The sequence below is a fragment of the Fringilla coelebs genome (assembly GCF_963513975.1).
Source record: "Fringilla coelebs genome assembly, chromosome: 2".
In the NCBI taxonomy this organism is placed as follows: domain Eukaryota; kingdom Metazoa; phylum Chordata; class Aves; order Passeriformes; family Fringillidae; genus Fringilla; species Fringilla coelebs.
This window is the reverse complement of record NC_140029.1, coordinates 40,361,371-40,385,966: the sequence shown is the minus strand read 5'-3', so window position 1 is coordinate 40,385,966 and position 24,596 is coordinate 40,361,371. Positions and strand designations below refer to the sequence as shown.

At 39.8% G+C, this 24,596-nt stretch overlaps 1 protein-coding gene across 5 annotated transcripts in view; it reads left to right on the top strand.

Annotated features, from left to right (window-relative positions):
- FARP1 (FERM, ARH/RhoGEF and pleckstrin domain protein 1) overlaps positions 1 to 24,596 on the top strand; it is a 200,725-nt gene that overhangs the window by 28,370 nt on the left and 147,759 nt on the right. For all 5 annotated transcript variants that reach the window (XM_084201342.1, XM_084201341.1, XM_084201340.1 and 2 more), the window contains exon 2: positions 9,537 to 9,732. In XM_084201342.1, coding sequence (XP_084057468.1) covers positions 9,562 to 9,732 — 171 coding nt within the window. In that variant the 5' untranslated portion in view covers positions 9,537 to 9,561. The remainder of the gene's footprint in view (positions 1 to 9,536; positions 9,733 to 24,596) is intronic.

Genomic DNA, 24,596 nt, shown 5'->3' with positions numbered 1-24,596 from the left:
CATGCTGCTTTACTGGGAGCCTTGTATTGAGTGAGAAGACCTGTTAAAATCTTCCAGGCAGCATTCACACTGGATTATTTGAAATGTATTATTTATTATCTGCCTCTTTCTGCTTGATCTTTCACTGTCAGCTTCTGCCTCTTGATACCTGAATTTTAAAAATGGATCTGAGTCCTACACCTCTCTGTCTTCTTGCTTGGATTGTAAAGGCTGTTTTGGAGTGTTGCTTCCAATGACATTTCGAGGAGGTCAGTGCAGACTGGTGGGCTGCTTTGGCAGTATTTCTGCACACTCTCCTTGCCAATGCTGCAATGAAGAGTTTGATGCTTTCCACTGTCCCCTTTAGTAGTAAAAAGTACAGATTCCACAGATAATACTTTTTCACACCTCCAAGCAGGTGAGTAATTAGTGTTGAGATGTAGCAAGAAACCACAGGGATGTAATCTGTACTGAAGCAGGTTTGCTGATAAAGAGACAATGGTGTGGTTGAACAGGGAAGCCCTTCTCTAGGTGCAGCTTCTCAAGCTTGCTCTAATAGTGCTGTGCTTTGGACTGACTTACGTCAGCTTTCATTGTGAAGTTAGTTACAGTGGGAAAGGACATTTGTTCTGCAAACCTCATACATCTGTCTTATGTGAAAACCCACCCTTGTCTGCCTTCGTGCAGCATGTATAATACATTTTAGCCAAACATAAAATGAGGCTGTACCTGTAGCATCAGTATATCTGTGTATCTCTCACATCTCTGACAGCTGTTCACACCACAAACGCAGTGTTATCGATTATCTAAAGACACAACAGTACCCAGTACAGGCAGTGTCTGGACTGTGATGCTTAGCACAGGTAGAGTCTTTCACTGATTGAAGTATTTGCACAAAGAGAAATGACTTAAGAACCCAAGGAAGTTTGAGAGTTTTGCAATAATTTTTTAAAAATCTTTGAATTCTTTTAAAGAATGATATAATGGCATAATAATGGCATAATTTAAAAACACTCTAGGGTAAGTATTATACAATCACTCATCATGACCCATTTTGTCTCCAGCAGGATGCAAGTGAATATATTAAGTTGTTTTCTAAACAACAGTACATAAAGCAATTTTTTTCTTCATGCTACAATTATTTCTTGCTGGTACTGTGTCATTATTAAGTGTGATATTTCCTTGGTCAAGAATAATAAAGGCTTATATAAAAAGACTTAATATTAAAAAACCCAAACAAAACAATCATTGTATATTCAGTTATAACAAGCAGTTTTACAAACTTATAAGAAGTCTCTTTTAGGAACAGACATTTAAATATTTAAAACATGAGGAATTCTTTTCTGGTTTTATAGTGGGTTATATACTGAGTGTAGGGCTTTGGCCATAAATGCATTTTTCCTGGTGCACAAGCTACGTAATAATTTTGTGGGAGTCTGATCACAAGCTTTGGGCATAAAGGAAACTAGTCAAGGCCATTATGGCCTCAATTTAACATGTTTGGATAGGCATCATCTGTGGTTTCCAGTGCTGAGCGCTGATGTCATTGCCTCTGTGGTTTGGATCCGCTGGCCATGGGGTGCCCAGCCCTGAGCAAGCACAGCGTGTGCCCTGCAGCTCCCGGGCTGCTTCTCCCTGCTCGTGCAGCACACCAGCACAAGTGTGGGTGCTGGAGTGACACCTCTGATGGCTCTCAGCAGGAGAGAGTGGGGCCAGGCACACTGACCACGGCGTTTTGGCCTTCTGGTAGGGGTCTGTGTGCTCAGGGCAGGGAGAAGCTCCTCTGGAGGGCCACTGAATGCCTGCATTAGTCTCTGGTGCTCAGCAGTTCTCTGGAGGATCTGGCTTGCATTTAGGCAGTGTGAATACCTCTACTGTATACTCATGCTTGGTTCAGAGAAATAGCATTTCCCCTGAGCTGTTTTATTTCTCAAAACCAGGACTGTATCAGATTTTCCCCCAACTGCTGAACAGTAGTATTAATGTAGTGTGTTATTTATTCTTTTGACATGTTTTTATTTCATGGAAAACGTCTACGTTATGCTTGAAGCTGGGTATGAGTTGCTGGATCCCTTTCAGAATTCTGTTAAATCTGGAAGTAAATCAGATTACTTTGTTCTACTATAAGCACATTCAGCTTGGCTTTCATATGAGGTGTTGTATGGGTGAATGAGCCCAGAGCACTCCGGCTGGTGCAACAGCTTTATTTATGCAGAGTGATGGCATGAAAGGGTTTTGGAAAATGCTTTTAATGGCTTCAGGATTGATTTATGCCACTATTGAACCACCAAACTGCTTAAAGTTCTTACCCACCTCATCTGTGTTTTCTAGTGACAAACTGTGGGCTCAGGTGATGATCCAGTTAATCAGGAAACTGTGCTGGTTGGAAGCACAAGAAGTTTTCCTAGACTCTCTTCATAAGAGAGGTTTTCTTAGACTTTCCTTAGAAGTTCCTAGCATTTACCATGTGGCAGTAAAGCTTCCACAGCCTTTCTGTTCATAATGTGAAATAGTTTTTTGCCCACATGGTGATGCATTTATATCTCAACTGTAAAATGCTTTACGTCTTCATAAAATGAAAACATGTACTTTCTCACTTCTACAACACATTTTACCATCAGTGAAGGATTAGCTGGGTGACTTCAGCATGTATTTCATGTACTTTTTACTCTTAATATTTTTTCTCCCATGGATTTTTTTAAATCATATTTTGTTACTTGTGCGACCATGCTGATTTTCACTTTTTCATAGGCTTTAGTGACAGAATTGGCAGGTTATGCAGAATAGAAGGGGCGTCAATAAAATCGAGTATGTAAGTTTGTGCTGCTCGCAGCTTTTTCCTGAGCATAATTTCCTATACAGGCCGTTTTGTCAATGGGTTGAAAAACATCTCAGAAAGCAGGTTGGGAGTTTTACAGTGAGGAAGAAATATCTTCCCCCTGGCCTGAGATAAAGCAGAAATTTTGTATAAGAGGTGTGGTCTTGTCCAATTGGGAAAGCAAAGTGTCAGGGAAGTATTTTAATGGAAAACAGTGTTGGACTTCATGTCTAAGTATGTTATAAACACATACATGGTAGTTAAAGGGTGATGCTGTAAGTGCAAAGCAAGTGGAAAAAATTTCATTCAAATTTTAACTTATCTAATAACAAATGAAGCGTTTGTGTGGAAATACCTCCCTCTGGTCTATTAAGGGATTCACAGCTCCACAAGACCCCTGTTTTGCTCAGACTGTGCCTTTGGATGTGAAGGGAAAACATAGTTGGGTGAGAGTCACTAATTGAGCAATTGGAGCTAATCATCGCCTTGGCTTAGCAGATGAAACACTAATTTTCCTTCCAGGTGTAGCCAGAATTACCTGTTTGTACAGTGCCTTGAAGTTGGCTGATTTAAAACCTGAATTAAAAACTTTAAAATTGGCTGTGTTGGTTTGAATATGATGTTGGCATTCCTGATTCAAATAAGTGACGTTGATCGTGGTACGGGGGTGCCAGGTTGGGGTGGTGAAGAACAAAGTGCAGACGAGTCTCCAGAGGTTGGGAAAGTCACAGTCAGACTAAAGAGTAACTTCTATGAAGAGGTTTCTGAGAAGTTCCTTTGAGAGGGTGAGTGTAAGGAGTTTTGCTGTCTTAATTGCTCACTTACATATGTACAGTGGCTCTGCTTGCTTGTGTGAGATGCAGGGAAGGAGAAAAGTTTTTTGCCTTCAATCAGTTTCAAATGCAACATTGTCCAGAAACATAACACAAAGTGAATGAATTTGTCTACCGACTTGTTCAATATCACTGATGGCCATCAAAAGCAATTGCAATGTTGTGGGTTGAAATAAAGTATTTGCAGACCAGATTGGCTTAATTCACAGAGCAGTCTGTATTTGTGCTTAAGGGATGAGGATTTTCACAGAGGCAATTGGAAAAGCATAGATTTATCTATCACTGCTCTTGTTGATAGATCTACTGACAGGTGTGTGGCTGAGGAAAAAGGATAGCACACATCCAATTTGTGCAGGATGGGACCGTTCTTTGCTGACATCTGGCAGAAGAATTGGAATCTGGGACAGCTGCTAGTGCCACAGAATTGCAGACAGTTTTAGGACCTGAATGCAATGAAGATAAATGAGTTCCAGTTGGAAGCTGAATGGCCCTAAAGCCAGAAATGAATGTGGGCACTCTGAATGCTGTACTGATAGGCTTGCAAGAGGTGTTTTTTATCCTGTACAGTTATAAATGCTCATTATTCTGGACTTTGGGCCACATTATTGGCATACTGAATAGTTTGAGTTTTTAAACCTTTGTGTTACAGCTCAGGTCCCTAAATTTGACATTGGTTTCAGGCTCAAGCTAGTTTGGTGTTAACTAAGTGTACTCTATTGCTTTACAAACCTGAGCACTTAGTCTGTCCAGCTCTATAACCATCCCACAGAAACTGGGCCAAGGGATAAGAGAGTGTTATTTAGAGATTTTTCAGAGTCTGACCAAGATAGGTAACTCTGTGGGCTCTGTTCATTTTCAGCACAGGTAATGGATTTTATTCTTTTAGAGATAGTCTTGCATACCTAAGGGAATTTCTTACTGCTGCAGATTTTAGGAAGTCTGCAAAATGCTGAAGAATCTGATTTTAAGATTTGCTCCTGCAAGTCTCTGTGTAATTTTTGGTAGACAGCCATAGTGTTTTCTTGAGCAGGAAGGTTTTTCAGGGTTAATTTTCTGCATCTTTAAGGACAGGAAAAAGATAAAAAAGATAAATCTGTGTTTAGAAATTAAGCCTGGTTAAGGGCTTCACCCCCCATCCCCTTTTCCACTGACAGTAGAAGGGACTAGACACGACCTATCTTCTTGATCATACCTCGCCTTGAGCCTCTCTACTTCTCACTTCATGAAGCAGCCATCACTTGCAGTGTTAAACTTTTCTGTTTTGAGCTAGAAGACAGTCTAATGGTACAGAAAAATTGAATTTTTATTGCCTTCCTACTCCGAGTATTGAGAATGTGAGCAGAAAGGGCAGACAAGAAACTGAACACAAATCCCTTTAGCTGCAAGGTTTCCTTCAGAGTCTGAGTCAAACTTAGTCTGCTGGCTGCAAGCAGAGAAACAGACACCCAGCACCCGTGTCTGTACTACTGCCCTTCAAGCTTGAGCTATTTTTCTATTAAGAACTTTTCCCATTCCTTTGCTTCTGCAAAAATGCTGGGTTTTATCAAAGAAATTAAAAGTTGGATTTCACTGATCCTTTTAGGTCCCTTCCAAGACAGGATATTCTGTGATTCTGTGATTTACATGAATAATTTAAATTTTTTTAATCATCATATTTGCTTTGTACAGTTCTACCAGGGACTTGCACAAATTAAGCAGGATAATGCCTCTCAGTATAAAAACCTGAACTGTACTGGCCCTCTGTCTGCTTCCCGTCATTTCTTCCTGGTCCTGTTGCCTTGTTATGCTATCACAATTTTTTAATATGGGTTCAAGATGCTTGATTTCATTTTTATGTTAATTCTGATGTGCTAATGAAAAGGCAGCATCATTCACAATTTATGCTGCATGTATGGAATTTTCTCTTACTGAAGGTGTATAAGTCTGCTGTGTGCTTTTGGTAGGGCTATACTCACACCATCCCACTGTGCCTCAGGCTTCCCCACCTTTAAGAGGAGTGTCCTGAGCACCGTGCTTCCTTCTGTTTCATGCTCTGGAAATGTGTCATAAAGGAAAGCAAAAGAAGTGGAAAGGACCTAGATACATGGTACCATTCCCACCCATGCCAGCAGTCTTCAGGCTTTGGGAGCCTCTTGTATCAAATTCTGAGCCCTGGTCTGACCTAAAGAGCAGAGTAGGTGAGAGACAGAGTGGCATCTCTTTCAACATTCTGCTTTTATTTTCCTCAGTATTTTGTAAATTTTGCAGCCCTTTATTCCTGCCGTGTTCCCTGCCCCAGCCCCAACAAGTGCTGTTTATACTCGCAGCTTCCTTTAGACTAAGTGAGTCTGATACTTTTTTCATCCTGCCAAAGAAAAATATGTGGAAATTTTAATTGGCCAGAACCTTTCCAATGCTGTAAAATGTGCGTGCTTTGAACATGGAGAACTGAGGTGGCTTTATGCTGAACCACTTTGTGGCCTTTGTCCAGCTACTGCATAAGTATCTACAGACCTTAAATTTTTTAATCCAAACATTTAGTCTCTGTATAAAAGGGTTATTAATGTGTGATTAGAACAAAGCAACATCTCCTAATCTGTCTAATGGCAGTTTTAGGGGGTTTTTCATGTCTTCCAGGTGCTGTAAGTAGAGAAAGCTTTAGTCAGCCCAGTGGCCTGAGAGCAGCTGGCTGGGCTTAGCTCACCCTGGCATTTTTTTCCAGCCTGCCGAGAGCTGATTTAATTTGCTAACCCAGCCAAGAACAAAACACTGAATTATTTTCTTTTGAGTTAGAGAGGTGCTGTGGCTCAGCTTGAGGAGGGTGAGAGTCAGTGCTCAGCATCAGGCAGGACTGTGTGGTGGGAGCTGGGAAGGAGCAGAAGGGGACAAGACTCCCCCATGGGCAGCTCTGCTGTCTCATAACTTCTCCCCTCACACAGGTGAGAATACAGGTTAATTCTCTGCAGCAGACTCTTTCCATCTTGCAGGTGCTGCAGCACCACTGAGAATGGCACTGGCATCCAGTGAACCTGCAGCTGAAACATAGACTTGGTTTTGTCCCTGGGTTTCAACAGCTGTCAGAAAGAGCAGGCAGAAACTCTTAATTTTCTGAGTTCAGGTGAATTGTCATTTGTTTGCCACTCTCTGCTTCTGTATTGGTTGTCTGTCTCCACATGTTTTGCTTAGAGATGCATATGCTAGAATCTGGTGGCTGCTGCTCTTTTCTCTTGATTAACACCTTCCCAATTTACTGCTGTCTTTCTACTAGAGTGTCTTTGAATGTCTCTGTCCTTTGTCCAGACCTGATCCACCTCTTCATCATGACAGACATTAGGCATCCTAATCCCCTCAGGTTTGCTCAATGTTTGCGTAATACTCTTCATTGTGTTCTGTGACCATAGTTCACTGTCTCCTAAATCAAAGAGATATAAAGGTATACAGCTTGACTGATGTGCTGTGTTATTTTAGAGAGGGTAATTTTTAAGGCCTCTTACATAAAGGTCTAGTAAAAATATTATACTGATGTTATGACAGCAGCATAGTGACACTAGTGGCATGCAGAAAAAACCCCCAACTTCCAGTGCAGCATGCTGATGTTTAGGCATGTAGGTTAAAAAATGGAAGGTCTTGTTTTAATTTTCCAAGTAGCACATGCTTGTGATCAGGGTAGCCTGATTACAGTAGCTCTTAGATCTTTGCTTCCAAATGAAAGTGTGTGTTTATAACCAAATGGTTAAATATATATATAAAACAAGAATTTCTATATTGCTAACTTAATAATAATAAAAAAAAATCAGCTGTATATGTGGAGCGCTTCTGCTTCTACCTTTCCTCCGTGATTTTTTTGGCTCCTAAATTTGAGTGGTTTTTATGTGTTTCATAAAGTTTATTGGCCTCTCTGATTGTGTGTGTGGGCTACTGTATCATCTAGTCAGAAGAACATTTATGGAAGTGTTCAATGTCTGTAATATTTCCTTGCATGGATTATTTAATGGTATCACTTGAACTGACTTGATTGATTCCTATATTTACGATTTAATGGAAGTTAATGGAAAGAACATAGCCAAAAACTTCTATAGTAGCACAGCAGTTGTAGAGGTCCTGTCTGCCCTCTTGGTGCTGGCTGGGGTACGTGGTGACTTCAGAAGAGCTCTTACTTGGAGCAGAGTCTTTGTGCACTTCTGGACTGGGTGCCTGTGCCACCTTTTTAGATGGTCCTGTGTACTCCACACACAGGAAAACCAGATTATTTTCAAGTCTTTCTTGACCAGAGTCTTTCTATGTAGAGCTTGGTATCTTTTCTTCTGGAATTCCTGCCTCCCAACTGCAGCTTTCTTGTTGGCACTGCTTATAAAAATGTTTAATTTAATTATTTTTAAAGAATGAGATAAATATAATTGATTCATAGATTTTTAGATCACAATGATAAATGAGGAAAAATTTGCCTCTCTGGTAGTGGCTGGCATGGGCTTGGATAGGTTTCACTGGTATCTCGATGACCTTGATGGGCAGGTTAGTGCTGGATCGTTGCAACAGCTTGCCTGCATTTTATCCTTCTCCTTCACTTGTGCCCATTGAGCTGTTATTTAGAAGTGTGGGATCCATAATTTTTGATTCCCTTCCTTCTCAGCTTACATTTCTTTTAATCCAAGTGCTGTTTTAAATTTTTTTTTACAGCTAGGTTCTTGCTGTGTAAAAAATCTGTGGGAACAGATTAGTCAGGACATGGAAGAGTAATGTGTAGTAAATAGTGTATCCTGCCAAAGACAGGGCTGTTTTTATTCTATCCTTATGGTGGGAACTGGTGTCTTATTACCTGTCACTGTTCTTTATAGAATCCTGTAGAACTGGTGATGCATTCACAAATTTATAGGCTGTCCTGTGCTTCCTTTTTTTCCCATATAGGCTTCTCAATAATTGTAACCTGAGAGTTAAAGCCAGGCAGTGATTGGCAGTACTCTTCTTATGCCTCTCTTCAGCTGGAAATTTACATTGCCATTTGTGCCCATCTGTGTGCTACATGTTTTGGTCGTTGATCACCGTATAAAAGTCATGCAGAATGAAAATGCATTTACCAAGAAAGATAAATGGACAGTAAAAGTGGGTTTCATCAGAAACCCATCTAGAGTGTCAAAAAGCAGGGTAGGAAAAGTGACATAAAATTCTAGTGTGATGTGTAACATTCAACAAGTAAAACTAATGGTGCTTGAATTAAAAAAAGAAGGTTCAAAATTGTGCCAATTATGAAGAATTTCCCAATCAGTGTTGGCTTTTTTTCTGGCATCCAAGTAGCATGTCTTCACAATTCTTGGCTCATCAGTGGGATCAGGCCGGGCCCCATGTTTAGAGCAGCTCTGGTCCCCAGTTTATGGTTGGTGTCATCTTGAACCCCTTGGCTTCCCATTTCACAGACCCTTACCAAGGTGGCAGCTGCAAAGTGCCAGAGAAGGCTGGAAGGAAAAGTGCTGATGTAGCCAGGAGGGAATGATGGTCAGCAAGTGCCGAGTTGTCTCACTTGCTCTTCTTGCCTTCCTACCTTCTCTGGGAATCCTGACTGGGGGTGATAACTGCCTGATTCATAAATAAATTTACATAATTAAGTGAAATCTGGGTTCTGTCATGCTCTATTTCCAGTGTGGTCTTGTTTACTTTTCCAGGAGAAAAGGAATAATTTCTCCTTGTGCAGTACCGTAGCCTGTCTGTCAGCCTTACCCCCAGGCGGTGATCAGGCGTGCATTTTGAAAAGTATAAAGTTTGTCTGATTTTCTTGTCTTCATATGAGACATTAGGAAAAAATTGTGATTGCTCTTACTTGTTGTTAATGATCATACAGTTTACTACCTGTAAGCATGTATACCATGATGCTTATGTGCAAAGCAGCTTCTTTATGACTGATATTGTCTTCTTTGCCCTTGTTCTTTTATCAGATATAAGAAACAAGTTTCCCTAAACATGGGTGAAACTGAACAGAGACCAACAGCAGGATCCCGCTTAGGAGCTCAGGAAAATGCTGGGATCAGTACTTTGGAGCATGGACAGAAACCACCTATGACAACTCCAGGAAAACTTGTCTCTATCAAAATTCAGATGCTGGATGACACACAAGAAACTTTTGACATTCCGGTAAGGATGTGGAGGTTGGGGTGGCCAAAGATTATTCAGGCATTTCTGATAATGCATATTCTCAAACCAGTTCTCTTTTTATTTCAGCTGTGATTCTTTGGCTAATGAATTCATGTTGCAGAGAAAATGGCTGTTGTGTGTATCAGCATTAAGTAGATCATGGTGCAATACAATAGCATTAAAAGGGAAGTGAACTGTAGATTACAGTTATTAATTCCTTTTCTGTTTGAACAGCTTAAAGCAAGTTAAAGTCCTTGGTGTTTTTTTTTTTCTTCAAATATTACACTAGTGGTTTCCTCTACTTTTTGAACAGTTGATGTATTTCCTTGCTGCTGTTTTGCTCTTGATCCAGTACACTATAAATCTATACAGATTTTTTTGTCTTTCCTCTGGCAAGTCCTTAGGATATTAACTTGAAATCATCAACGTTTTCAGTAATTTATATCACTCTTACAAGCACTGAGTGCTCTCACAGAAGTTGAGTGCAAGGAAAGAAGCAAAGCATCTGAAGTTTCTCTGTACCCTGTTGAGATTAATCTGGGTTTGTCCTTGCCAAGAAGACAGAGCTGCCACTGCATTAGTGGGTGGTTGTGATCAGTAGAATCAGTTGAAATTAGTTCTGATACCAAGACCAATCCAGTATCACACAATCTATCTGTTGGTAGCCACTAATGATTTTAACATGCCAAGCTTACACAATTAACATGAAATGTGGTTGAACACTGCTGCTGGTTTGGAAGTGTACTGGAATGTATATTTTTCAAAGTCTTCAGGCTTCAGTGACTAGGAAAGCGGAAACCTGAGTTCAAATTTCATCCTTTTGTTACTTGCATTTTCTGTAGCTATGGTAATTTTCATGTCTTCATTGGCTCAGATTTCCCTTCTGTAAAATGGAGGATCTCCAGCAAGAAACAGAGGTCTTAGATGGACAGTACCCTAAACTGAGGTTTAGGGAAAAATGTTACCCCTGTACTAACATGAAGGAATTCTGATTATGAAAATTATAAGTTAAAAAAATGTGGTTTTATGACCTGCTTATGAGGTTTGTTTGTTTTCTGCATGTGCATACAGATGCTTTTTGATCTGCCCTCTGCTGCTGTTTGTGATCCAACTGCAACTATGTGTTCAGTCTCAGATTTTATTTTAGTGGAAGGTAAATTCTCTGGGCAGGCAGGTTATGGGTGAACTGAACTGCCATCAGGTGAAATGTCCATGTATGTAGCAACTTGTTACACTTTTGTGCCCGTCAGAAGGCCTGTCAAATATCCATAGCAAACTGACTTTAGGTAAAAATAGTCTTTAGATAATGGTTGCTGTTCAAAAGTGTAGTTATAGTTTAAACCATCAAACAGTAATAAAATTTTGGTGCTCTTTTATGTGATATAAATATCTCTGTTATTACAGAGACAGGTTTGGGTTTTTTTTAACCCATCTGTAGATGCTAATTCACTGTATTTTGAAAATTGAAAATGATGTGCAGACACTTAACAGAAACCATTTCTAGATTAGGTCCATTTAATTAAATTGCTTAGAAGAAAATATAAGATTATGTGGATGCAGTGCATCCTATAACTCCAGCTTTGCTTCTGGGAGTTTGAGAAAACAGTATTTTTTGGTCTTTAATATTAGAAGTTATCAACATTTCATTTGTTTTTTTAACTTCAGCAACACCTGGAAGACCTGGGGATGTAAACACTTTCTGTTGTGATCACTTCAATATGATTGTTTTCAGAGACTTTTATTTCATAACCATCACTATTCAAGGAAAGCCCAATTGGTTTGAAAGTCAAACCTTGTGGTAAAATATGCAGGATGCTTAGATACAAAATCTTTTACAGCAAATCTTTTGTAAAGCCTTTTGTCTTTAACCTATGCATAGTCAAATGGAGGAATACATGTTGTTTTCAGTCTGCTCTAAAAGACATTAATTCTTTTAGTCCCATCTCACAAAACTGATTAAGTTTTGATACATCTAAATTGAGGTTTTTATTCCTGTTGGAAGCCCCATGTTCCTATTTATAAGTTTCATGTTTTTAGCCAAATTGGTGGAGTATACACAGAAAAGGAAAGTGATACCATTTCAACAAAATATTTTAGGAGCAGCAAGTGTGGCCGTGGGCAGAAGACATTAAACATACATGCCTAAGCACATCTGTGGGTTTGCTTTTCAGTGGAGAATTAAAGACTTTTTGCGTGGTTGAAGATCTGAACTACACTTCCCAAAACCTGAGCTGCTATGATTATGAAAATAAATTTGCAAATACGATACAAGTATAAACTGAGAAGGATTTGTGTTTCCTACAATTTCAGGAATTTTGCTGCACAAACCTTTCTGTGTTAGCAAATGAGCCATACTTTGGGTGGTTTTATTGTTGCTCCTAGTGTGTCTTGTAGGATGGTATGAAGTTTAATGATGCCAGTTTATTATTTTCTCATGAAGTCTGTGTAAAAACAGAAACTGATGCTGGTGCTACTTCCTCCTGAGTTTGGGGGAACTGGTGAAGTAGTTGGTGTTGTAATGTGGACTGTCCCTCTGTCTGGTCCTACCTCTGTGCTACTCTTGTTATAACTTCAGCACCATTAGCTGTAAGACCTTATTATCTATGTGGTATTTTTATTGGGCTTGGTATTGTTTTGTTTGAACGTTGTCATGGGTTTAGGTTTTTATTGTGTGCTTGTTCATTTTTTCTTGTTTATTGAATTTTGGTTTTGTTTGTTTTTAAATTATATTCCAGGAGACATGATTCAGTATCCTCTTAAGCAACCCCTTTTCTCACATTGTATACAGATGACTTGTTACTGTGAGTGCCAAATCCATCAGATTTTTATGTCTGCTCTGTATATAACAAAACAGGAGGAAAATATGACCTACTTCCTTTACCCCTCAGTGCTGCTGCTCTTTGGGCTGTTTAAAAGTAAAGGAACTCCTGTGTCATTTGAGTTTCTAAAGGAATATTATTCTTTAGGTGTTAGTACTTTGATGCCATATAATCATACCATGTTTGGCTCATCGTATTGCTTCTCACAAGAATAAAAAACAAATGAAGAAAAAAGAGAAAAAAGACATCCACACGCCTCTGTATGGACCTGTAAATTATATTTTTTTAATCGGAAAAAGCCTCCCATACTATGTGGAGAGAGTTTGTATGGGAGACTTCAAAAAGAGAAGCCACAATGAAGGCCTTTTCATCAATTGTTGTAAATGGAATATTGTAAAAGAAAGGGATACCTAAGGAAAAAATCTTTTATGCTGCTTGCTGTTAACAAAGAATATTTTGTTGAAGAATCTCCTAACATTCCTCTATTCCAAAAAGCTGGTGAAAACTTGAATAGATAGTCCTGAATCCTTTTACACACATCCATTTAGCTGTTTGGGTACACATGTTTGAAGGAGGAGGGGAAAAGGTAGGCACTGCTGTTTAAAAAAAAATATGTTACGTGATTTTGTATTTCCTGCCTCTAACATGTAAGGAAAGTATAAAATTCATCAGTTATCTTTTTTGACCATTTTTATCTCTTCAGCTATGAGAAGACAAATTATGTAGAACATCCTTCCCTCTTTTAAGTTATTCAGCATTTTATGACTGAGTCTCTGTACGTTTAGTTTTTTTGTCTGCCACAAACTCTCAGATAAGAACTAGATGTCAGCTGCAGTTGCAGGTGATTAGTGCCTGAAAATCAGGCCATGAGTCAAGAGTTCATGATCATCCAGCACTTGCAGCTGTTGGTCATGATGTTGCATGCAAGTGTGGAATATATTTCTCACCTGCTTTTTGTTTCTAATTTCCACTTTGGCTGTATTTACTGACAAATTAGTTAGATATGCTGAGTGGAGACTGCAGAGGTCCCAAATACAGCATTCTGTTTCAGCCAGTGTTAGGCTGAGTTATGTGATAGAATGAGCAAATACGTTTCCTTTCTGCTAGGTAAGAGGATGACAGCTTTAGCTAAAATTAATAATATGAAGGAGGAAGAGCATTTTCCACCTGTGTACACACAATGATAATCGTATATAGATAGATCTTGGGCATTTTGAAAGGTTGACATGTCAACCTGAAGACTAGCAAAACCCAACCCTGCAAAACAGAGGTTTTGTATTGCATACTAGAAGGTGAGATGTACAGTTCTGTACTTCTTGATTTTCGTCTGCTTTTATTTCTCACCTAAAGTAGTTGAAAGAGAACAGGATTGATTCCATAAAGCCATAGCAAAATTTAGATTTTCATACGTTTGTTTTGATAAGATCTCCCCTATAGATTCAAAGCAGTTTAAGTGAAAATGAAATAGAGTTTAAAGAACAGTAAAAATAGCTGATGATTGCATCTACTTCAGATCCTTCTGGGGAAAAAAATCCCTTTCATGTTTAGTGTCTATGCCATTTATATTATATTTACTTTTATAGTTGTTTCATGGCCAGAGGTAATCTGTTTTAAAACTGCTCCCAAGTGCAAAGTCAGTGTAGTTGCTGTCTCGGTAATGCTGAAGACAGGACTGATTCTCTTGTTAGACTGCCAGGATGATTTGGTGACTCAGACCAGCTTTAACCCTGACTGATATGACTACTCTGGGTGAAGGAAGCTGATGTGACTGGGATGATACTATTGATGCTAAATAGCAAGTAAGAGCTGTTTCTTTTTGGCATCAAAGGTGAGATCAAAGTATGTCACAGGAGATTAGGATTCTTCTTTTAGTTAGGATCTGATCTCTTTAATTAAAACCAAACCAAAGTCTTCTTTATTGTGTCTGCAAGAGAATAGTTGCTTCCTTTTTGTGGCTGTCTTTTGGAAGGACCAAAACATGCTTGCCTGTCCGATTACTCAAGTTTATTAAACATCTGTTTTTTGTATTGTGTCAACTTCCTTTCCCTTTGAATATATTCAAGCTTTGTGAAATATGCAGGGTTGGAAAATGTCATCTGCTTTGGGGGATTAACACGGGTTTCTTAAGCAACAGGAGTCTCTTAATAGAAAGCAGGGTAAAGGTGTAATCCTCTGTAAACGTCACTTGTAAACATTTCATTTCAATTTGCTCTTGTCTTGGAAGAGAAAAGCTTCAGATTGCTTGAGAATACAAAATAAAGTCCAAATGGTCTTGGACCTACAACTATTTATCTTCCACTGGAGTTTGGATGTAGTACCTTGTCTCTGCCTCAATCCCAAATTTTTCAGAGAGAAGGACTTCATAATCCTCTTGGGGGGTCTGTTTCTTAAGGATAATGTTCTGGGTGAGGGTTTTTTTGGTTTGGCTGGTTTTGTTTGTTCATGCAGTCATATAGTGGTGGTTCATATTCCCTTTGTGGGGAAATGCTGTCTGTTAACTGTGCTCCTACCAGCTTCAAGCCAGAATGTGTGCCAGAAAAAGCTAAATATTAGAAAGTCTCAGCAGTTAATAACAAACATTACATGTGCTTTCTTATAAATTTCCACAAGTGCTGTGTTACCTATTAAATTCAAAATTTCAGCCACAGTTTTATAAATGCTTGAATTATTTTCTTTTACATTTGTGGGTTATGATAACAGCCCTTGTCCTAGGTATTTACGTCTCTCCTCAATATGCAATTATAACCAGTGAAATAAGCAATTTAATAAAAAGAGCATGAGATAGTACGGCAATGCAGAAAAGCAAAACAGTGTTTTGTGCTTTCTTAGCCAGCTTCAACTTCAGTTCAATTATGAATTGCTTTTTTTTCCAGCTTAGGAAGTGAACAGCAGGTCAAATGTCAGTTATTCATCGGTCTGAGACTTTCTTTTCTTCTCGTGCCTGAAATTATTTGGCCATTGCTGTCAGAGTATTTCCAGTGAATATCAAGCACTTAAATATTCACTGATTGTCACGCCAGCTCTGCTGGGTCTTCTGAGATTACAAGAAAAGTGATTTTTTTTTTGAAAACTCAAACACATCAGTTGTATTTTTCTTAGCAGAATATTGTTAATGGCTATCCAGTAAACTGATTTTTGTTGACAAATGTTTAGAATGTCTTTGTTGAAACACAGGGTATTTTAGTGATGTGTGTTAATAATTTATGTGCTTTTCTAAGTGAGAGAGAGAATAATCCACAAGCAAACTTCTTTAACCCAAGGCAGCAGACTGTTTAAACTGCTGATTTCTTTGTTAAGATTCTGTAGAATGAATAGAATAAGTGGGAATGTAATTTTAAGTGCCAACAAATCCAGTCCATTCTCTGACTAGATTGATGTATTTGAAGATATCTGGGAAATGCATATAATTTTCTTGAATGAATTAGCCTAACTTGTAATCATGGAAAGCTTCTCAAATATTGCCTTTTCACCTCTCTTGCTGAGCTGACTCACCAAGTCATGCAGTAGTGTGTGAGCCAGCTCAAAGCAGAGGATGGTGCTGGGTGAGGCAGGGCAGCTGTGGATGCAGAGGCGTTGTGGGAGCATTTGTGAACTCTGCTGCCCTCACTGAACGGCGGCAGAGTTCACAAATGTTAATTGTGGTAGTAGTGTTAATTGTGGTAGTGGTATCTATGCCTGTAAGTTGGTTTGCACAGTACTGCTGTGACTGGATGGGTGATCTGTGTGGGGAGCGTGGGCATCCTCCCCAGTTACGGGGCGTTTCCTTGGGCCGCCTGTTTGGAGGTGACAGATGTCCAAGAACAGTGGGAGATGTTTGCCATCTCTCCCCTTCAAACTGTACATGTATGGGTGTCCAGTGGTACAAACTCTGATTTTGCTGCCTCTGTGTTTTCCTGTTCCAGGGTGATGGGAGGGATGTTCTGCCTCTGGAGGAGAGCTGAACTGCTTGTTGTGTGCATCCTTCCCCTGAGGCTGAGGTTCGCCTCTTCCATCCTTGAAATTTTTAAAAGCTAGATGTCAGAGCCCCAGCTAATCATTTCCATCCATACTAGGGTGAAAGTATGGTACATTGAACAGGCTGCTCATCATGCCTGTCTCAACTGTGTATTTTAGGATGAGATTAATTGCTCTCTGGAGGTGCTTGTATATCTCTAATGTTGCTTTTTCTGTTCTAGTAGTAACAGGAAATCACAGAAAAGGCCTTTAAGATCTTTGAGTCCAACTGTATTTATGTAGCATTTAACTATAAAACAGTATCGTACGGTTTGAAAAACTTAGAGGAAAAATGCTGTGATATATTATTTGTAGATCAGTGTAGATTGTTTCTACCTGAAACAGAACAGCTGGATATCAAGATAAGGAGCATCCTCACCACCTGCATGCAGTCAGATGACATGGATATAATGGTTGTCATCATCAATGAAACCAAGCAGAATCAGCAGCCAAGTTCTGGTTCAAGTTCTAGCACTTCCTTGGTTTTCTCATTTGGTACCTCCTGTTCCTTCCTCTGTTGGCACTAGAAGGTGCTCCCTTATATTGCTTTTCCTTTTTGTTCTCTCTTCCTCTCTGCAGCCCCTTTGGAACTGCTAGTTCATTTCCTTCCTATTGGTATTCTCCAAAGAAGCAGGAGACAGCAGTGGGAAGATGCATTAGTCCTGGGTGTATCCCCTGGGTCTTTACCCAGCTTCATTCTGTGATGATGTCCTTCCTCAGTGCAGTATCAGGTCTCTCTATGGCAGGCCTTGTGCAGTGCTGCATAGGGGAGAAAGTGCTCGTCACCTGGAAAGGCTGCATCTACAGTCAGAATTAGGGATGCTCTCTGCAATGGCATAGTCACATTCTCATTCATACTCAAACTCTGAGAGTGGGAGGAAATATCAAATTTTAACTTAAGATAATTTGTGGTTTGAAAGTGAAATCTGACTAGCTTAAAATTATCTAAAGAAACCTTTATAGCTAGGATGCAGTGATTAAAGCAGTGTGTCTTATCTTGGTACAGTATAAAGGCCTCTACCAGTTCCCAGATTTAATGGCCTTCAGAAACTTATTAATATGCTGCTTACCTGTAGACTTATCTGCACTGTTCCAATGAGCTTCCTCCACCAGGCTGTGATTACAATACACATGCACAATTAAATGTTGTCTTTTGCATGCCAATGTGTAAATCACATAAAATACATGGCTGAAAATGTCTGCCAAAGCTTTTGTGTGTATCTGAATCAGGCTAACGTGTTACAATCATTCTTGGATAAATATGTCAATTTTTGAATAAAAAGTGATGCATGAGGCACACATCAAGTGCCAGATAATTCAGCAAATACAAACAGCAGTTGTAGAAGTAGATTACAATATCCCCTTTTCTTATCCCCATCCCCCAAATGGAGGCTTTGATAGAAATTGCACAAACATAATGCTGCCAGAATATAAATAGCAAATGGTGAATTATGACTTAGTGCCAGTTTGCTTTTTGATGGCCTGTTGGCAGATGCAAATATTCATGCAGAGCACAGCAGCAGGGAGTTTTTCTTCTCATTTCTTTCACTGTTTCCTTCTCACCTGCTTTTCTGGTTGAACCTGCAGCAATTTCTTCTTTTTTTTCTTCAGTTTGCCTTGCTTTTATAATTCTGATCTTGTTCTCATGCCATTATATTTTCATACGGTTCTTATTGAATTTACAATTATCTCCATTTAGTAGTAGTGGAGTACTATGAATTTGTGTGTAGATGTTGCTTAGCATTCAGAGGCTAGTTCTTCCTGCAGTAAGGGGGGCCTTTTGCTCTTCAATGACTCTTCACGTTTCATTGCTTCATTCCCTGGTACAGATGTTCAGTTTTATTCCCTACTGTCATCTCACCCCCATCTAACATCTGAGTTTTGTCCTTTCCTAGTAAGCATTCACCTTTGTATCCTCTTTGTGGACAGGTCACATAGCTCCTTGTGGAGCTCTCTGGTCTTTTGCAAGGGGGACATTGGGGCAGAGCAGCAGGTCCTGGATCTGCAGTGACTGTGATTTAGGGAGCACCTTGCTTTCTGCTTGCTGGCAGGGATGAGCTGGATCCTCATCCACTTTACATTGTCTCTGGTTGAGTGAAGTTACTGGACATAGGCTGGGTTACATTATATGGTGATGTCATCCAGGAGTCTCTCTGAGAGAGCTGCCTTTTGAAATGAATCTCTGATACAACCATTTTGGTGAACAGAATTGAAATAAGAGGGATTTTGCAGAATTAATTAAGGTAATAGATGTAAACTGAAGTAAGAGAGAATGCTTTGTCAAAGCTTTGATATAAAGATACAGGTCAGCAAATATGAAAGGACGTTATCAAGTAGTTTTTATTACTGGATTTACACAGAGTAGCTCTGCAACCAGAAGTATATGTAGATCAGTATTCTTTGCTCTTAGATGTTCCAGAGTAATTCAGAAAAACCTCTGCAGTCAGTGATAAACGTGGTGGCTGGCAAAAGAAAATGCTTTTCATGAAAGCACTTGTATACTCACTCACAGCATGACACAGGGTAGAAGGGACTGTGCAAGTAGTCTGGTCCAGCTCTTGGCTCAAGGCAGGGCCAGCAGTGAGCAGATGGTCCCTAAGAAACATTTAACCATAAGAATTGAGGACTGATGTGTTCGTTTTTTCTTTGGGAGCCTTAGTTGGATTTCAGAGTCACCAGTTGAAGATCTGACACTTTTAAGCCCATGACTTGTAGTTCTGAGGTAGAAACCTTCAGGTTTTCTGTATGGCAAATGAGTTCTGTATTGCCATGCAGCCATATCTGTGGGCTTAGAAAAGAAATGAGGCAGTAGTCATTTTATAAATGAGAGACATGTCAAAAGCTTACTTATGTTCTAGAGTTTGTCAGACCCTTCAGCTTTTCTTCATAGATTTTTACTTCATGTCAAAGTATGGGTATGTGTGCTTTGAAAGACTATGGGAAATTCTAAAAATAAAATTCAAGTGAAAAGCAAATGCTTCAAATGGCTGATTGTGTCACAACATACTCAACTCTGTGACTTTGCCAAAATCTCAGGAAGAACAAGGTAGAAATAGCAAGCTGCAGGAGAGCAGCCTTTGTGAACAGGAGAGACTTTCATAACTGCATCTTCTTTAAAAAAGTCAACAAACCCTTCTGAAGAACTCATGAAAACCTGGATTCACGCCAACTTTGGAAGAGCTAAGTTATCAGACTTCTTTTCATGTGAAGCCATTGGATTGCTGTTGTTAGAGAAGTAGAATTAGGAGCAGTAATATTTTTGTTTCTCCTACATAGGCTGAGTACAGCCACTGCCACTTCTTTCTGCATCTGTTTCATGAAACAGTAACTTTGAGCAGGTATAGATGCCTTTGTAACTTTGAACAGGTATGTATGGATGCCTTTCAGTGGAAAGGTCACTCCTCTGCAGAGCATCTCAGATCTGTGCTGCTTATGTTTCATCACAGGGAAGATCATATACACACATCTTAGCCAGGAGAAGTGACAAAAGGTTACAGAGGAAACGGTTCAGCATTTCCTTGGGCTGACAGAACAAGTCTTTGAGGGTCAGCTAATGCTGTTGTTGCTTGTTTCATTGGAATGATTGATTTCCTGCACCAGTATAGCTGTGAAGTAAATTCCAGGTATGTTTTGGACATGGTGGGGATTTTTTTGTGCGTGGGGGTTGGTGTTTTTTTTGTTGTTGTTTGTTTTGAGTTTTTTGTTTGTCTATTTTTTTTTTTTTAAATTCTTTTTTTATTTTGCATTCAGCTTGTATTTAGGATGCTATGGGGGAAGAAAAAAATCAGAGCTCATGACCTCAGCCTCAGTGGTAGTGTTTTACTGGGAGTTAAACTGAAGGTTAACTCTTCAGCACTCAGAATTCATTCACTAGCTACTGCCTGTTAAACACTCGAACATTAAATTTGTTCCCCTGAAAATAAAGTAGCATGAAAGGATTAAATAACTAAAATAACTAATGCAAACTGATTATTTTTAATCTGTAGATAGCTTAATGTTTAAAGTTCAAATTAGCTAGACATTTTAACAGAAGATGCCTGGCTAATTTGACTATGAATTATGATTATTTCTGAAGATAAATAACTCGTCCTCCTCTCTTGAAGACATCTCATACTGCACACAGGTAATCCATTTGTCCTTTGTAGCCATCAAATCCTCACATTGATATTTTCCAGGTGAATGGTGTCACCAATTATCACTGTTTTCCTCTGGGGGTATTTGAAGGCCCCGAAAGACTGGCTAGTGGTTGTGCAAAGACTGGCTAGTGGTTGTGCAAATTCCTTTGAAAAGGTTGTGCATGTGGAAGGCCATAGCACATCAATGAACTCTCTTCTTGTAGGAATGGTCCATGAATTCCTGGGCACTTGCTGCCATCAGCTGAATGCCACTGCACTGGGGTGTGAAGTGCTTGGGTGTGTATAGTATATAGCTCTGTACTTCAGCATATAAGTTGTTTTTAACTCTTCTACTTCTGTCACAATTGTAGAGTTATGGCCCTGAAAAACCCTGTAACACCAAGTGGAGTGCCCTCTCTGTAAGAAAACACCTTTGCCTTCACTGTCAGGTTTCAATCCAGCAGTGGGTTTCTTTTATATTCCTTTATTGGTGTCTAAGAAACCAGAGAGTGAGCTGGGGCCCAAGGCCCGTGATTTTCCATGTTCCTCAGCTGTTGGTTGGGTTTTTGTCTGTGTTTTTAGGCTGCTCTGAGGAGAGCTGACTGAGCTCTGGCCAGCTTTGAGCAAGGGCTCATGCTGACCTGTGAGGCAGTGTGTCCATTTCTGGTCATTGGGGTTGGGGTTGCTCCCTCATCCTCTTTTATTTACATTGAGAAGGATACAACCAACAACTGTAAGGATGCAATTGCATCTATAAGGATAGCCCTGGGGTACAGCTGAAGATGTGGCAACATCTTCTAGCATGACAGATAGTAAGCTTGTTGGCTTTGTTTCCTTCTTGCATTTTTTCTGTTTCCCTGACCCTCTCTGATAAAATCATTTCATGGAAACATAAACACTGCGCTGAGAAAGGCTGGCTTAACATTTTGTCTCCTAACCTGGCACAGGCACTCGGTCCTCTACCTTTCCTTATTCCCCCTTTTGGATCTGCTGATACCTCTTACCTCCACACTCTTTCTGCAGCAGAAAGTTCTAGCAGCTTGCTTCTTCTTTTACTTCCTCTAAATGGATGAACATAATATTAATCTCAGCTTTGTAAGGTTTGAACTATTCTGTTTAAACTGCATCACAGAAATGGGCCAATTATTATTATCAGTGATGACTGTGTTTTGGTGATTGACTAAAAGAAGGTGAGGTGAAGAAGAATTTGTTTAGAGAAGGGCAAGTCTGCTTTAGGGACAGACCAAGTGCAGACAAGAGAGTGATGGAAAAAGGGTGGGATAGGTGGGAAAAAGGAGCCTCTGAAGATGCAGAAGTATAAAAAAAGCTCACTAAGAGTAGGGGGAAAGCATTGTGCTGGACTTGTACAAATCTCTGACTTACCTGAATTCATTTTTTTTGGTCTGTACTTAAACAGTGGAGGTCTGGTGCTTTTGTGTCTTAAACATCACAGCGTGGCACAGTCACATAAAGGAAGAGCACTAGAAATCAACAGTGCAGTCTGTCAGAATTGGAATTGGAACCCCTCACTCACTCCTCTTTTTAATTGCCACCTATTGATGCTTACATACAGCAGATAGTTAATGATGCAGCTCTTAAAAATTACTGCAAATTGCAAGTCTGTTACATTAACATGATTAATTGGAACTAAAAGCTTTACCTAAGATTCTGCTACGGCACAGTTGCATATTAGAGCCATAAAGTTGTATGTGCAAGCATAGCATAACTGCCTGCACCTTACTCTCCATGTTCTGTGAGAGCAGAAAGGGACCAATCTGTTAATTATTTTTGGCATTATCAATATTGATGTCAGGAGAATGGCCTTTTAAGAAATACATTGAATCCAAATTACAATAGTCTCAAATACATTTGAGTGAAGAAAATACCTTCATTAAAAATACCCAAAGTCACCAACTCAGCACAGGCCATTTCACATATCCCAAGGCAGTGGACACTTGACTTCCAAAGTGAAACCTAAGTGGTAAATTTAACAGTAAGGTGGTGTAAATCAACTTATGTCAGTTCCATTGCTTTTAAATATTGCAAACTGCAGCAGCTTATAAAGAAACTCAGACTTCTGAAAATGCATGTGATCGGCAAAAGAACGATTTGGGGTTGTTTTAATTTTGGAACCTGTTTGTTTGAGAGGCAGTTTAATGTTCTGAATTCTCAGAATGGAGAAAGATTGGGAGATTTCTTTTCTCACCAGGCACTTCCTGCCACAGCTGCTTGAGTAAGTTAATCTACTTGGCTTCACATCTGTTCATTGCCTCTCTCCACTGCCCCCATCTTCACACCAGAGCAGGAGCCCTGTGGCTCTCCTGGCCCCGTTTTTCCATTCCAGGGCTCAACTTCTCATTTCCTAGGCTCCTGCCCTTATTTCAGCGTGTTGCCAGCTGCCAGGGAAGAGCTGCCTAGGATGCTGAGTATTTATTGCTTGCTGTGTGAGTGCTGACCCTTGGGCAGAAGAGGGAGGAGGGTGCAGGGTGGCACCTGCAGGACAGGCTGTCTCTGGAAGGGCTGGGAAATGAGGCAGAGTGAGTAGCTGGAGCGAGTTTTCCAGCATCTGACTGAAATGACCAACAAAGTGATTCCAAATTACTGGGAAGGTAGGCTTCCTGCTGCCATGGCAACAGAAGTTCCCAGTGCTGACTGAATTTGTTATTCATGAAGAAAACAAGGTAAGAATTGGCAAGTCCTACTTATTCTTCCACGATTTCATTTTCATCTTCCTAATGATACAGTGTTTGAGATAGAGTATTTGAAAGGGAATATTCATGTTTAAAACAAAATTGGAAATCTTTGGTTTTCTTGCACTATTTTTAAGAGAATGGAAATGTTTTCACCCTTGATACAAGAAAGCTTTTGTTGAGCCAAACTTGAGCTAAGTATGATGAGAAGACAATAAAACATGTAAGTAGCTTGAAGGTTTTTCAAATTTGCCTGAACTTTCGTCTGGTAGGCCTTTGTCCTGGAGAGAAAATATTTGGCTTAAAGGTTAAGATGAATTAGGTGACTTTTGATTATCCAGAGAATGAAGGCTGTGTTTGTACCCTCATTCCTGTTTCTTTGCATATGGTTCTTTCATCCATTCAGTGTGTGCTAGTCAAGGAGGAGGACTGTTTGAAGAAGGCACTATAGAGCACTCTGTCTCTCATCCAGCAACAGCTGAATACTTTATGGAAGTATATTAAGTCCTTGACAGGAGAAGGTAGCCAGCTGGCTGCTGCAGCAGGATATTCTTGTTCTCCCTCACAACTGAAAAGGAGGAATTGGCAGAGTGCCTGCCGAGCTTGCTGGGGAAGAGTAGAGGCACAGACTCTTGCAGTATTTTAACTAGGTGGGCTGTTAACCAAAAAAATAAGAGAAGAAAGCACACATTTCAAGTCTGTCCAGGCCACCAACTGGAAAGTGGTAAAGGGCTGACTCTAATGTGAATAATTACCTTCCAAGAACCTCCATACTTTGGGATAGCTTAAGAATGTGGTTACTTTAAGGTGGGAAGTAACCACACTGGTGTTTGTTCTGCTTGAAACAGCATGTGGAATGGTGGTGTCTCACTGGTTAGAATAGTGCTGTGACGGTTCTACAAAATCTAGAGTCTGGACATGATTTGATTGTCCTTTCTTGTCCTTATAAGTACAGTTTAAGTCAGAATGTCTGTGTGAGTCACCAAAAAAGATACTGAAAAGAAAGGAATTCATGTTAAAATTGGCAAATTCAGGAAAGAGAACCGAAGAACAGTGCTTGCCATTTCATTAAGCCAAGTTTTGAAAGGACATGAAACACTATCCAGTCAATCATCCTTTCCCAGAAAGCAAGCAGGTGAAAACAGCCTTAAGGCACAACCAATTAGCACAGAAATAGGTGTGTATTTTGGGTGTGGATTGCCAAATATGCTGAGGTACAAGTATTTGAAACAAAACAAGCCCCAGGT